Source organism: Bos mutus, chromosome 7 (genome assembly GCF_027580195.1).
Source record: "Bos mutus isolate GX-2022 chromosome 7, NWIPB_WYAK_1.1, whole genome shotgun sequence".
In the NCBI taxonomy this organism is placed as follows: domain Eukaryota; kingdom Metazoa; phylum Chordata; class Mammalia; order Artiodactyla; family Bovidae; genus Bos; species Bos mutus.
This window is the reverse complement of record NC_091623.1, coordinates 60,143,640-60,156,997: the sequence shown is the minus strand read 5'-3', so window position 1 is coordinate 60,156,997 and position 13,358 is coordinate 60,143,640. Positions and strand designations below refer to the sequence as shown.

Below are 13,358 nucleotides of genomic sequence, written 5' to 3'. Positions count from 1 at the left end.
GTTTCCCACAGGGTTGGCCAATGACCTCCGTCTACTGACTGACTGAGTCAGATGTCAGGTCAGAACACCTGGCCATAACTGTGCGCCCAATATCTAACTCTCAGGGCCCAGGGATGGGGACGGGTGGGCACTGCTGGCTTACAAACCAGAAACCAGGAACCCGCCAGGTTCTGGACCTGGTCTTGTCCCTCTCACCTTCCTCAAGGCTCCCCCTCTTCCTGCCCCCTGCCTGCTTCTCGCCTGGCAAGGGGGCTGAGGCAGAGATGAGAGCTGAAAGCTCCCCTGGCCCCGCCAGCCCCGGCACCTACGTGTCATCCGTCTCGATGGCCTCCCCGCGTGCGGCGCCACCCTGGATGGACTCCATGGCTGTGGAGTAGAGCGCCTTCTGGCCCAGCGGCCGCTTCTCATCGGCTGTGCTCTGGGCACCCTCAGCCTGCCGCTCACGCTCCTGCTGGTCGATGTTGTGGACGCCCAGGAGCAGGCTATAGTCCATGATCTTGAAGCTCTCCAGCACCTGCGGGAATAGGGGTCAGGGGTCGGCTGGCTGTGACCCCACCCCTGCCCTGGTTCAGAGGCTGGGTTCACTGGCTTCCCACCCTGCTCCAGACCATGAGGTGCAGCCCACGATGTGGACACACGGACGCTGGGGATGGGGCCTGGAAGCCCTGGGGCACGGAGACGACTGGTGGTTTCTGGGGTGTCTGGGAGCCAGGGTGCAGGGAGGACCCTGGAGGACCCAGGCCTGGCTTGAACCCCCTCCAGACCTCCGTATCCTCGCCTCTGAAGCCAATAGGGGACGGGGTGGACCGCAATAGCAAGACCTGGGATGAGCCTGGCAAACCTTCCTTCTCCCTAAGAAATACTTGCCTGTGGAGGAGGGCAGCTGCACAGACCTAGGTCTGAGGAGAGCCTTAAGTTTTTTTGGTTTTGCTTTTGTTTTGGCTATGCCACAGGCATGCAGGATATTAGTTCCCTGACCAGGAATCGAAACTGTGCCTCCTGCAGTAGAAGCTCAGAGTCTTAAACACTTAAACACTCAGGCCAGGCAAGCCCTGAGGTGCACTGAGTTGAGCCCTGAAAACCTCAGGCTGCCCCAAGGCTCTGTTTGGCAGCAGGAACACAGCCTGTGAGGGCGGCGGGGGTGGGGTGCGGGGGGCGGGGCATTTCTCCGGCTCACTGCGCTAACTTCTCCCAGCGTCCCCATGTCACAGCTGGGAAGACGGGGCTCAGACATGGGACCCTGTCAGACCAGCCAGCCGCTCCTCACCAGGCAGTCGCGTTGCAGCGTCTTGACGAGTGCAGAGAAGGTGTCGGCGTCAAGCATTAGCCCCTCGGGCATGTCCTGAATGAAGTCCAGGTCCTTGTAGGTGGGGATGCTCTTCTCCTTCTCCTTCTTGCTGGCCCGCCGCTTGTAGGTGGAGCCTTTGAGGTCGAACTTGAGGTGCATCTTGACCACGCGTGGCAGCACATTGTTCATCACCACCACGCGGATGTTCTTGCCTCCCGACTGCACGCAGTATAGCCCATAGAACTTGGGCAGCAGTGTCCGGGGATTCTGGTTGAGGTTCTGGTGGAGGGGAGAGGGCGGGTGGAGAGGACGCCAGGAGCCTTGCTGGGACCCCACACAGCACCCTGCGGCCTGCTCCTCGGAGCTCAGGTCAGAGGCCACCTCCTCAGGAAGCCCGCCCTGACCACCTCCCTCCTTGCCCCTAGCACCCAGCCAACTGAACTCCCCATCGCCCCACCTGACCAAAAGCACCAGGAGGGTCTGTTTCTACGAGGCCAGGCCCAGGGAGAGGTGGCCTTTCCATAAAGGCCCCCAGGGGACTTCCCAAGGTATTGGGCCTGATTTCTTGCGAGGTCAGACCCAGGTCTCTCACCTCCCCAGTCTGCCCTGAGGGGATGGGGGCTGGTTGGCCTCTAGGCATCAGGCCATTTGTCTTTTTTAAAAAAAATTTTTTTGGCTGTGCCTCGCAGCATATATGATCCTAGTTCCCTGACCAGGGATTGAACCTGTGCCCCCTGCATAAGAAGCATGGAGTCTTAACCACTGTACCATCAGGGAAGTCCCAAGCTACTTGTCTTTGTACAGCTGGGAACTAACAATGGTTTTACATTGTCAGGAAGTTGATAAAACTAAACAAGAAATAGTGTCCTGTGGCATGTGAAGATGACATGAAATGCACATGGCAGCCTCGGCAAAGAGTTCTATTGGCACTCAGCCGGGGTCACTTGCTCTCACCCTGTCTGTGGCAGCTTTCTCACTAGAGCGGAGCCGTGGAGACAGAGGCTGTGCTCACAAAGCTGAAGACGTTTGTTTTCTCATGTTTTACAGAAAACGTTTGCTGACCCCCGACCTAGGGGAGCTGAGGATCCCACCCAGGATCATACAGAGGGGAGGCGGGTTACAGGGTCGGGGACAGGTCACAATCTGCGCAAAGTTGCCCAGGGCCTGACCACGCCTGCCAGGCAGCAGGGAGGGCTGGCCCTCAGGCAAGGATCCTCACTTCCCATCTGGGTGTGTATCAGGACCCTCACCCCTGGGGGCCAGGAAGTCTGAGGCGCCTGCTTCCACAACTCCAGGGGCCTGAGTGCCAGCTGATAGCCCAGTTCCTCCCCAGTGCCTGTCTGAGTCACTGGTTGTTGAGACTTAAGGCCCAAAGCCATGACTTCTGGGAGGTGGGTGGTAGGGGATGGCCACCAGGGCCCAGATGGCTATTCCTGCTCGCCACGTGAGGGGGTCCTGCGGGTGAGGCTCGGTGACCCAGGACAGCCTGTCAAGGTCTGCCCAGAGGGGACAGTTCCTGGAGGGGGTGGTTCCTAGGAGGGGTAGTTCCCAAGGTGGGGATGCCCGGAGCTCCTCAGCAGAGGGAGGAAGACCTAAGTCCAGGGGCGGCCGGGCTCCCCACCATGTAGTAGCCGGGCAGCAGCTTCTGCAGGAACTCGGCCTCCTTGTGCATCACCGTCTTGATGATGAACTCGTCGTCGCTGGTGACGTAGAACAGGGAGCCACTGGCACCAGGGTTAGACAGCTCAATGAGCGGCTCGTTGCACAGCGAGTACTGAAAAGGGGATGGTGAATGGGTAGGGGTGGTCACCGACACCCCACAGGCCCAGGGGCTGGTGGGTGGTCCCGGAAGTGGTCACGGTCGGCTCCATGTGATAATCACACAGGAGACCGCAGTGTCTGGAAGGAATGGAAGTCCTGGCCAGCAAGGACGGAGCCTGGCTGATGACGCCAGGGGTCTGGAAGGGACCCGATGCAGTAGAGTCCACTTGAGGCCACAGCCCAGCCCCAGATGACAACCTGAGCAAGGAGCCCAGCAACACTGCAGCCACGTCCCTGCCCCATGGAGGCTGAGGACGACAAGCAGGTAGCGATCTAAGCCCCCGAGCGAGGGCTCGAGCGGGTGACCCCTGTGACACAGCGGCCACCGAGGACACACTCACCAAGTAGTCATCTGGCCGAATCCCAAAGAGCTCCCGGAAGTAGCGGAAGGCAACAGGCGCATAGGTCTTGAACCTGAAGTCCTGGAAGTGATGGGCAGGAGTGAGGTTGCTGCCTTCACTGCAGAGGAAGCAGGGGGGAGACTGTGAGGGACCCAGGCCTGTGTACGCTACCTTCCCCCACCAAGAGCCTGCCTGCCCACCCAGGCCCAGCCCCAAGGCACCCAAATAGCCAACCCAAAGAGTGACATGGGGCTCCCATGCTGGACACGGGACAAAGGGCTGTGGCCAGTCTCGGGTTGTCCTCCAATGAGCACCCTCCCCTTTCTTCATTAGCCCACAGTGTGGGGTGTACATGTGGCCACCCAGAATAAGACCACTGCCAGCCTCTCCCACAGCCAGGCATGATCAGGGTGCTGTGCCTGGCCAATCCCATGAGAGGAGGAGAATGACTTGGATCTTTTCCTAGTCATGCCCTTAAAAGGCAGGGGCATGTGCTCTCCTCTTTCCTGTGGTTGGAATGCAGCTGTGATGGCAGGAGCCTGGGCAGCTCTTGCAGCCACTGGTTTGTAAAGCAGCATAGAAGATGGTGGAGAAACCAGAAGGAATCTGGGCCCAGCAACATCATGGAGCCACCTGATCGATCTTCTAGTCTTGGACTCTGTGTGTGTGTGTGTGTGGGTATACACGCACACACACATATTAGAAAGAGAGAAACAACAAACTTTTGTCTTCCTCTCTTTCTAAGAGTCCCCATTCTATTGCATCTCTCTGATTCAGCAGCAAACGTCCAGACTAACATAGGGCTGGACCTCAAAGGCAGGGGGAGCCCAGGAGGAGCCGGAGCCATTTCCAGCAGAGAAAAAGGCTGAAAGAAGAGCATGGGGGTGTGTGCATGCAGGGAGAGTACTGAGGGCTTAGGGCGGCCCGGGCAGGGTACCTGGGGAAGAAGATGCTCTCCACCACGTAGAAGTCCTGCATGAGCACGTCGCGCTCCGGCTTGGAGCTCAGGTTGCCCACGGTGTAGCCGATGCCCAGCTGGATGGCCCCCTTCAGGGTAGAGGACGTGGTCTGCGGGAAACCCAGCTGCATCAAGACCCCTGGGGCCCACCCCTTGGCTGCCAGGGTCTGAGACAGGATGGGAAGCCCCCTTAGGATGGAGGGGGCAGCATCCGGCCTGCGGCTCAGCCCTCAACAACCATTACCTCCAAGGGGCCCCCAGGCAGCACCCGCCGAGCCCGTCACAGACATGCTGGCCTCAGGCCCACCACTCAGCCCGCATAACCATACGGCAAGGAAGTGGCCTGGCTGAGGCTCCAACGTCACCATGCGGCCCCGTGGCCTGTTTCTATCCACATTCTAGAAGGTTCCTACAGCTCAGAACTGCCCCGACTTGGCGGGGGGTCTACCACTGCCAGGGTTCTCTTTTGGGAAGCAGGAGTACAGTATCCAGCAATGCCCAGGCTTCCCTTCTGAGACCCGGGCTCCTTCTGTCTACTCTCAAAGGGATCTGCCTCTCTGCATCCCAGTCCTCCACCCTGGCACTGGCCCTCCTGGGGCCCCTCATGCCGCCCTCCCTAGAGAAGTACCAGCTGCCCATCCATCTGTCAGCACTGCCATTCACGTTACCGTCACCATGAGTTCTAAGCAACATGCCCACCATCAAGGAAAGACACCTCGGTCCTCAAGTTACCGACTCGGGTCGCCAGCACCCTCGTCGCAGGGACAAGCCCTTCCCAAGTGCCCACCCCTCCTCCTGAAGCCCCACCTCGATCCATTCCCTCAAGATGACATCGACTGAACCAGTCTTCCAGAGGAGATACGCAGACGACCAGTGAGCACAGAAGGTGCTGGGTACCACCAGGCACTGGGAAGGTGCCAATCTAGACGGTGAGACCTGCTGCCCATGCGCCGGGAGGGACAGATCACACAGACAAGCACCACACAGGGCGGGGAGTGGGGTCCCCGTGCTCAGCTGGCAAGAATGGAGAACAGGACAGCCACTGTGGACAGCGTGGCAGCTCCTCCAAGGGCTACCTGTGACCCCCCGGGGGGCCCCAGCGGTTCCACTGCTAGGACTGCGGCCCAGGGAGGGCAGTGCAGTCCCGAAAATCACCTGGACACAAGCCCTCACAACAGCACTGCTCACAACAGTCAGAGAGGGTCCATCAGCAGAGGGTGGATACACAGAACACAGTCCCCCCGCCCATGGGAGCATCGCTCAGCCACAAAAAGGGGAGAAGCCCCGACACTTGGTACCACGTGGATGGACTCTGAGAACACGACACACAGTGAAAGAAGCAGACACAGAAGGACACACAGGGTGTGACTCCACTGATGGGAAACGTGCAGAGCAGGCCGATCCGCAGACACAGAGAGTGGGTTCCTGGTTGTCAGGGGCTGGGGGAGGCAAATGGGGACAGGGCCTTTGAGGTGAGGGAAACGTTTTAAAATTGACTCTGGCGATGGCTGCATAGCTCTGAATACTCTAAAAACTGTCTAATTGAACACTTCAGAAGAGTGACTCACTCACACACTCGCTCTTAGCGAGGTGGGTGTTTTTAGGAGGTGCGACCAGGCGGAGAGGACCAGCAGCAGCAGGGCCAGCTCACCACGCACAGCCCTGGCCCAACCTCACCTCCGCCCTGCTCCCAAGGGACGGGAGGAAGCTGCAATTTCCTCTCGCCCAAGGTCACAGTCAAGGCCACAGTGACTTGAGGAGCCAGGCAGGTGGTGCAGCCTCCAGCCACAAACGGCCCACACCTGACCTTCCGTGGGCCCCGTGTACATGTGGGGGCCCCCCCTGTCCCACCCCCGTTGACTGAGGGCAGAGCAGGAACCTTCTTGTAGGTGGTTTCACCAGATGCGTCCACGCCCCGATGACCCAGCTTCTTCCCATGGCCAGGGCCGGGCTGTCCAGTCATCAGTGGGACCTGGGGAAGAGGAAGCAGGAAGTTCAGAAATGGCAAGAAACCAGAACGCTCTGGAAATCCTGGCCAGAAAAGGCCTCTGTCACTGGGCCCAGCTGGAGTCTGGGGCGGGGACTGGGTGGGTAGGCTGCGGGCATGGGGGCTCCTCTCTCTGGGGGCCCACATCCCACATCTGGGGGCCACACCCAGACCAGGACCACCGGCTCCTCCAGAAAAGCAGGTCAGCAGCCTGGGCCCTCTGCAGGGAGAAGAGCCCCAACCTCAGGGTCACCCCCACCCCCAGCACTGCTGACTTGGGGCTAGTCACTCTCTGTGGGGGAATCCTGGGTGCTGTGGGGTGCAGAGCAACATCACTGCCCCACCTCTTCAGTGCCAGAAGCCCCCCAGTTGTGACAACCACAGATGTTCCCAGACGTGACTGGGTGAAACCCTTTGAACTGAAATGAGAGTATCTCCTCCTGGATGAGGGAGAGGTCCCGCTGGTCTGGGAGCAGGCTGGTTCCTGCCAGCTCCATGGCACAGGTGTGACATCCTGGCAAAGTTATGTGGAAGCCATTGGTCCCCATGTGTGACATCACAGGGGAAAGATGGTGCACAGGGCCACGGGGCCTGAAGGACACACACCAGCTCAAGAGCCGGGCCGAGGCCGGCCGGCAGATGGTGTGTACTTGCCACCATTCACAGCGCTCAGACCAGCCTGTTCTGCACACTGGCCACCAGGGGGCGGGCTTCCCTCAGGCAACATTAGTTGCCAGCCCTGCTCTGCACCCCTCGCTGGCTCCCCACTGCCTGTCAGCTGGACACCCCCCAGAGCCCCAGCAGATGGGCAAAGCCCTTCTAGGAAGGACCCTGGGTGCCCAGCAGTGTCCTGGGAGAGGAGCCTGGCTGGGAGGGAATATGGATGTCAGGCTGGCTCCTGCTGTACCTGGGGTCCTCTAACCTGCTGTCCATGGCTCCTCAGACAACAGGGCTCACAGAGGCCCCTCGCAGGTGGCTTCCAGGAGTGACCGGAAACTAACAAACTAGAGACAGGGTGCCAAGGGCTCACCCAAGTGGCCACCACCAGGAAAAGTTGCCTGAGGACAGGACCGGTGGGACCCTGGGTGGGCAGGTATGGGACAGCAGAGGGTAGGGGGGAAGGCCGGCTTGAAGGCACTGCTGACAGGCAGGAGGCCATCCTCTCCAGGCTCCTCGGGGCTCTCCCCACCCACCCCATCCCTCCCAGAAACTCAAGATGCTGGTGGGACAGACGGTTTCCACTGTCTGACGACAAGTGCTTATTTGCTATGGCAGCATTGGAGGCCCAGAGAAGTGCAGTGAGATGCCCAAGGCCACGGAGCAGGACATGGGCAGGGCAGGGTGCTGCCCCGTCCACCTTCAGGAGGCAGGGAGGGTGGGCCCCCGAGGACACTCACCTCTGCTGGGGTCTTTTTCTGGGCCGAACCTGAGGAAGAGAAGGGACGCTTTAGTCTGGACCCTTGGCCTCTGCCATCAGCACTGCCCCACACACGCACCCTGCGCCCCTGGGGAGGTGGTAGGGAGACGCAATGTGGGGGTGGACGCGCAGCGACCAAGCTGACGCGGCTCTGCAGGCAGGAGTAGTGGGAGGGCGGGTGGAGACAAGGCACAGCCCATTGCTGGGAGGGCCCCAGGCACGGGGGGGCAGCAGTGACCAGCGGCTGCGGCCCAGGCTAGAGTGACTGCACCAGCCCCCGAGGCAGCCGGGTGATGGAGAGCCAGCCAGCCAGGACACCCCTGGTTCCCGTCCACAGGGCCCCTGTCCGCACAGCACTCATCCACACGGCCCCCATCCCCACGGTCCCTGTGGAAGGCCAGCGACGTTCACCTCTTGGGACCACTACCACCCGCTCCAGCCCAGCTCCTCAGGGGCCTCAGGCCAAGCACAGGCTCCGCTGCGCTGGTGTCCTCACCCAGAAAGCTGGCTTCTGCTGAGGGTTATCTGCTCAGTGTGAGTGCTCAGCACATATCTGCCCCAACCCCTGAAATGTTCATATTCTGGTCCCAGAATGGACTGTGCTGGGGGGGTTAAAACCCTTGAGATGGGGATGATCCTGGATTCCTGGGGGCCCAGTGCCATTGTAGGGTCATCATAAGAGGGAGGGGGGGTTCAGAGACAGAGAGACGGGAGATGCTGCTCTGCTGGCTGTGAGGATGGAGGGAAGGGCTTTGAGCCAGGGACGCAGTGCCTCTAGAAGCTGGAAAACACTGGAAAACGGGGGAGCCAGTGCTCCCCTGGAGCCTCCGGAGGGACAGGCCCTGCCCACGCCTGGATTTAGCTCCGTGAGGACTCAGCTGGACTCCTGACCTCCAGGACTGTGAGATAATCAATCTGTGTAGTTAGCAGGTCAAGTCTGTCGTGATCTGTTACAGCTGTAAGGGGGAACTCACACACTGGTGTCTGCCAGGTGTCAGCGTGGAGGGGACGCAAGTGGTGACTAGGACAGTCCTGGCCCCCCCTTCCAGGGCACACAGTCAAGGGGGGGCAGAGAAGGGTCTGGACAGCACAGCGAGTGCCAGGAGGACCACATGAAGAGACAGGTGGGGGTCAGATCAGCAAGGGAAGGCTTGGGCTCTTACCTCAGGTAGATGGGAGCCCTGGAGGGCTGGGGTAAGGTGGGGACACCTCACTCAGGTGCTCAAAGGCACCCCCTTGTGGCCGTAGGGGGACAGATGGGGAGCGGCGCACGCTGGTCCAGGTGGGAGATAATGGGGAGATAATGGCGTGGACCACCACAAAGCAGGTGAGAGAGAAGTGGGCAGATCCGGGAAGATCTAGAATCAGGACGGACAGGCCGTGCTCACTGGAGGCAGACTGAAGAAAAGCAAGGCGTCAGGAATGACTAAGGATTTTGGAGCAACTCACAGAAGGATGGAGCTGCCTCAGCCAGGATGGGGGCTGGGCAGGAGAGGTGTGGGGCATGGTCGGGGGCAGGGTGGCCATGTTGAGTGTGAGACCCCTGCGTGAAGATGGGAGGGACAGCTGGACCCCACGTCAGGAGCTCAGGGAGGCCCTGGTGGAGGCAGGACTGGAGGCAGTTGTCGGGGTGTAGATGGGGTTGGAGCCCCAAGAGTGGACAAGACCACCCAGGAGATGTGGGGGTGGGGGAGGGGAGAGGCCTGAGGACCCAGCCCTGGGCCCACGAGCTGGGGGGTGGGCAAGGGCCACCAGAGAGCAGCAGGCCCAGGTGACGGGTCAGGGGTCAGAACGTGCTCTCTGTCCACTGGGCTTGGGGCAGGGCTGGGTTGGGGATGGCTAATGGGGACTCGGCCTCCTCCAGGAGGATGAGAATGGTCTGCAATCGGTGGTCATGGCTGCACAACACTGTAAAGATACAGGAAAAACTGAACTACACACTTACAAATGAGTTTTATGGTATTTATGAATTATCTGTCAATAAAGAACACAAAACCAAGATGGCACGGCCGTGGTGCAGCCGGGCTGGCTGGGGTGGGGCCTCTCCTGAGCACTCTTCTGCCTGCAGTGCACCCCCCACCCACCCGCTATCAGGAGACAGGAAAACCGAGGCCAGGGAGCAGCCAGCTCGGCGCTTCATGATACCAGGGCCCACAGAAGGGACTCTCCTGGAGGACACAGCCCACGGATCCTCGGAAAGCCGTAACAGCGCCAGGACGGGACACAGCAGCCCACATGCCCACCTGCGACATGTGGGGCTCCCTGGCCACAGGACGAACCTGGGCTCAGCCCACCCTGAGGCCTGGGGGTGGGGGGGTGGCGGAAGGTGCTGGGAAGCTGACATAATATTTTCGTTGGCTGCGCAACAGCAGAACAATTCACGGTTTTGCATCTGGGGTGTGGGGGAAGGAAGGGGGGATGAGGCAGGAAGTGCCAGTGGACTGAATGGAACATTCCAGACCTCGTCTGGGGGCCCCAGGCATCTCCTTCTCAGTCTGCCTGGAGCACCTGAGCCTGGAGCCCAACCCCTGGGCCCACCCACATTCTCTGCAGCTCCTGACCCCTCATCCCGGGGTTGAGATAGTCCAACACCATGGTCCCTGCCCTCTCCACCACCAAGGCCTCCGCAGTCTCAGGCCTGTGAGGGAGGGGCCCAGCCAACACCAGTGCCGGACGTGAGGTCCAGCCGGGTCTGCCCTGCTCAGGGACACTGACTGGCTGATAAAGGGGCAGCCCTACCCCACCTGGAATCCCCCCAGGCATGAGGCCAGGAGGGCAGCAGGCAGGCTCTGAGCCAGCCCAGGTCACAGGCAGGAGTGCCCAGGGCAGGAGCAGAGTCGGGGGAGAAGCAAGGGCAAGAAGTAGCCAGCACACCTGAGCCAGGGTTCTGCCTAGACATGCACCCCGATATCCCCTCTAGGGGCCTCCTTTCCCCCTCCCCCTGAGTCCCACCATCCGCGCGTCCACCCCCTCTCTGAAATACCCTTCTGGAGCCTTGCCCATCAGCTCTGGCGCCAGGCAGCCAGGTGGCTCCTGCACCCACTCCTGCCATCCAGGCTGGGGGCAGCAGGGACCAAGATCTTGCGCTCCTCCTAGCCCAAGACGTAACCAATTATCTTTTGAATGAGCCACCCCGTTTTCGAGGAAATTAGGTTTTAAAAATAGCCGGGGGAGGGGGAGAGCGTGAGGCGCTGCAGGCGGGAGGCAGGGCTGAGACCTGGGGGGGAACTGGGGACACAGCTGTGCCTGGGGCTGGCCCCCCCACAGATGCCCACGAAGGCTGCTGGTGAGGGACCCCTCCCCCAGCATACACAGGACCACTTCTCTTACATTTGATGAAGAAACTGAGGCAGAGAAAACACACCCCAAAGACCGGGGGCAGGGGGGCCTTATCATCTATCCCTCAGCAGAAACACTAGGTTATTTTTACTTCGAAGTCCATTCACAGTGCACCTCTGCCTGGCTCCTCTCAGCCCCCATCCTGTACACGTGGAAAACTGCCCCCCAACCCTCCACCCCCCGCCAAGTCTGTCCTCCCCAGAGGAGCCACCAGAGGGTACCCGTGAGCACCAGAATCAGGCCCCGCCCCGGCCTGGCCCCCTCCTCTGCCCACAGCCCTCCTGGGTCCCACCTCCCTGGAGATAAGAGCCCAGGTCATCTACAGGGCCCACAGGGCCCTGCACAACCTTTCCTGTGCTCCCTCCCTCTCTCTCTCCCCCTCATTCACTCTGCTCCACACGGGCTTCCTTGCTGCTCGCTTCCAGCAGGCCAGGTACAGTCCTGCCCCAGGGCCTTTGCATGGGCTGTTCTCCCCACATGAAATGACCTTCCCAAGACCTCTGCAGGGTTTGCTCCCTTGCTTCAGCCAATACCTGGTTCAGACATCAACCCTTCAGATAAGCTGCTCCCCTGATCACCTCACCCCAGACTGCCCCCCTAACTCCAGGCCACTCTCCCCACCTTCTGGCTTTGTCTTCCAGCACTGGGCCCCACCTGGTGCCTGTGTATCATCTCTCCATATCCCCAGTCACGGGGCATCAGGTCTGCCCTGTCACCTGCAGAGCTGTCTGGAGTGCACAGGGGAGCATTCCTCAGAGAGGGGCAGGGGGGCCTGAGGCGGTCACTGTGGGATCACTGCCCGCCTCGTGCCCAGGGGAGGGCTGCTCCCCATGACTCAGAGCAAATGAGACAGTATGAGGCAGTTGAGCTAGGAAACAGCACTGGGGCCAGGGCTCTCTCATTTCCCATCAACTGGAATGGTCTGGCCACAGGAGCAAAGTCCCCCTAGGCCAGCTCCGCCCCCACCGAGTCTTGGTCCACCATGACCAGAGTGGACAGGCCACCCACAAGCCACCAAGGGAAATCTGCCTGTAACCCACAAGGAGGGCTCTGTGGCTGACGCCAGGAGGCTGCAGCCCCTGCAGCCAGGTAACCCACCCTGAGCCACCGAACCCAGCAGAAGGGACCCTGCAGCGTGAGGAAGGTGGGTGGCTTTGAGCCACAAGGTCCCTGCTGAGGCCCTGCAGGAGACCCATGTGGGCAGGACCAGGCAGCCCCCACCCCCCAGGCCTGTGAGTGCAGGAGCCTCCTAGATGGTGTGCCGCCTGCTAAACCCAACCCAGACGACAAAATCGTAGGTGTGTGCAATTTGCAGCCCTGCGGCTCTAGGTGGCTGCTACATAGCAGCAGCTAACTGATCCAGGGACCACTCCTCCAGGCCGAGAGCATCTCCAAGAGGAATATAAGGACCCAGTCTCAGCCTTTGGGAGATGAAGACAGAAGTAAGCACTTCATGCCCTCCATCCAACTTGCGTTCCTCACATTCACAAAAGTATTAAAGGTACCCACACGACAGATCACTCAGCCACGAAGAGAAGCCCCGACACTCGCTACCACATGGATGGACCCTGAGAACACGATGCTCAGTGAGAGCAGCAGACACAGAAGGACGCACAACGTGTGATTCCACTGACGGGAAACGTCCAGAACAGGCTGATCCACAGACACAGAGTGGGTGAGTGGTTGTCAGGGGCTGAGTGGGAGGAGGTGGGGGGCGACTGCTAAGGGCTTTCTGGGACTGATGGAGTATTCTAGAATTAGATTTTGGTGGTGGTGGCACAACAAAGCAAATATAATAATGACTGAATTGCACATTTTAAAAGAGTTAATTTTATACTATGTAAACGATGGCTCAAAAAAATTTTTTTTAAAGGAAGAAGCTCGTTAGTTGCAAAACCACCACCCAGTGACATGTGGCTCCAGGACCTCCTCCAGACCCCACTCCTCCAGCAGTGATACTGCAAAGCAGGAGGATGCAGGACCTTGGTCCCCTGCCCCACCCCGAGATGAGGTCGTGCAGCCAGATGGAGGTGTCTGAGCTCAGGAAGGGCAGCCAAGCCTCCAGGCTGGCGCTCCCTCACCTCCTGTGGGGAAGGGCCAACTTGTCCTATTTCTGACCCATCTTGGACCGAGATGTCCACAAAACATGGTAAACAACAGTCACTGGAGAGGGGAAGACACATATGATCAAGCTCAAGGTTTTGCTG

The 13,358-nt window shown here is 60.0% G+C and overlaps 1 protein-coding gene across 6 annotated transcripts in view; it reads right to left on the bottom strand.

The window, feature by feature from the left end:
* PIP5K1C (phosphatidylinositol-4-phosphate 5-kinase type 1 gamma) overlaps positions 1-13,358 on the bottom strand; it is a 50,175-nt gene that overhangs the window by 16,613 nt on the left and 20,204 nt on the right. For 5 of the 6 annotated variants that reach the window (XM_070373925.1, XM_005895947.3, XM_070373927.1 and 2 more), the window contains exons 2-8: positions 7,793-7,821; positions 6,288-6,380; positions 4,388-4,518; positions 3,451-3,568; positions 2,910-3,062; positions 1,268-1,567; positions 309-514 (exon numbers count right to left, since the gene is read on the bottom strand). In XM_070373925.1, coding sequence (XP_070230026.1) covers positions 309-514; positions 1,268-1,567; positions 2,910-3,062; positions 3,451-3,568; positions 4,388-4,518; positions 6,288-6,380; positions 7,793-7,821 — 1,030 coding nt within the window. The remainder of the gene's footprint in view (positions 1-308; positions 515-1,267; positions 1,568-2,909; positions 3,063-3,450; positions 3,569-4,387; positions 4,519-6,287; positions 6,381-7,792; positions 7,822-13,358) is intronic. The other variant, XM_070373924.1, reaches the window with a different exon arrangement.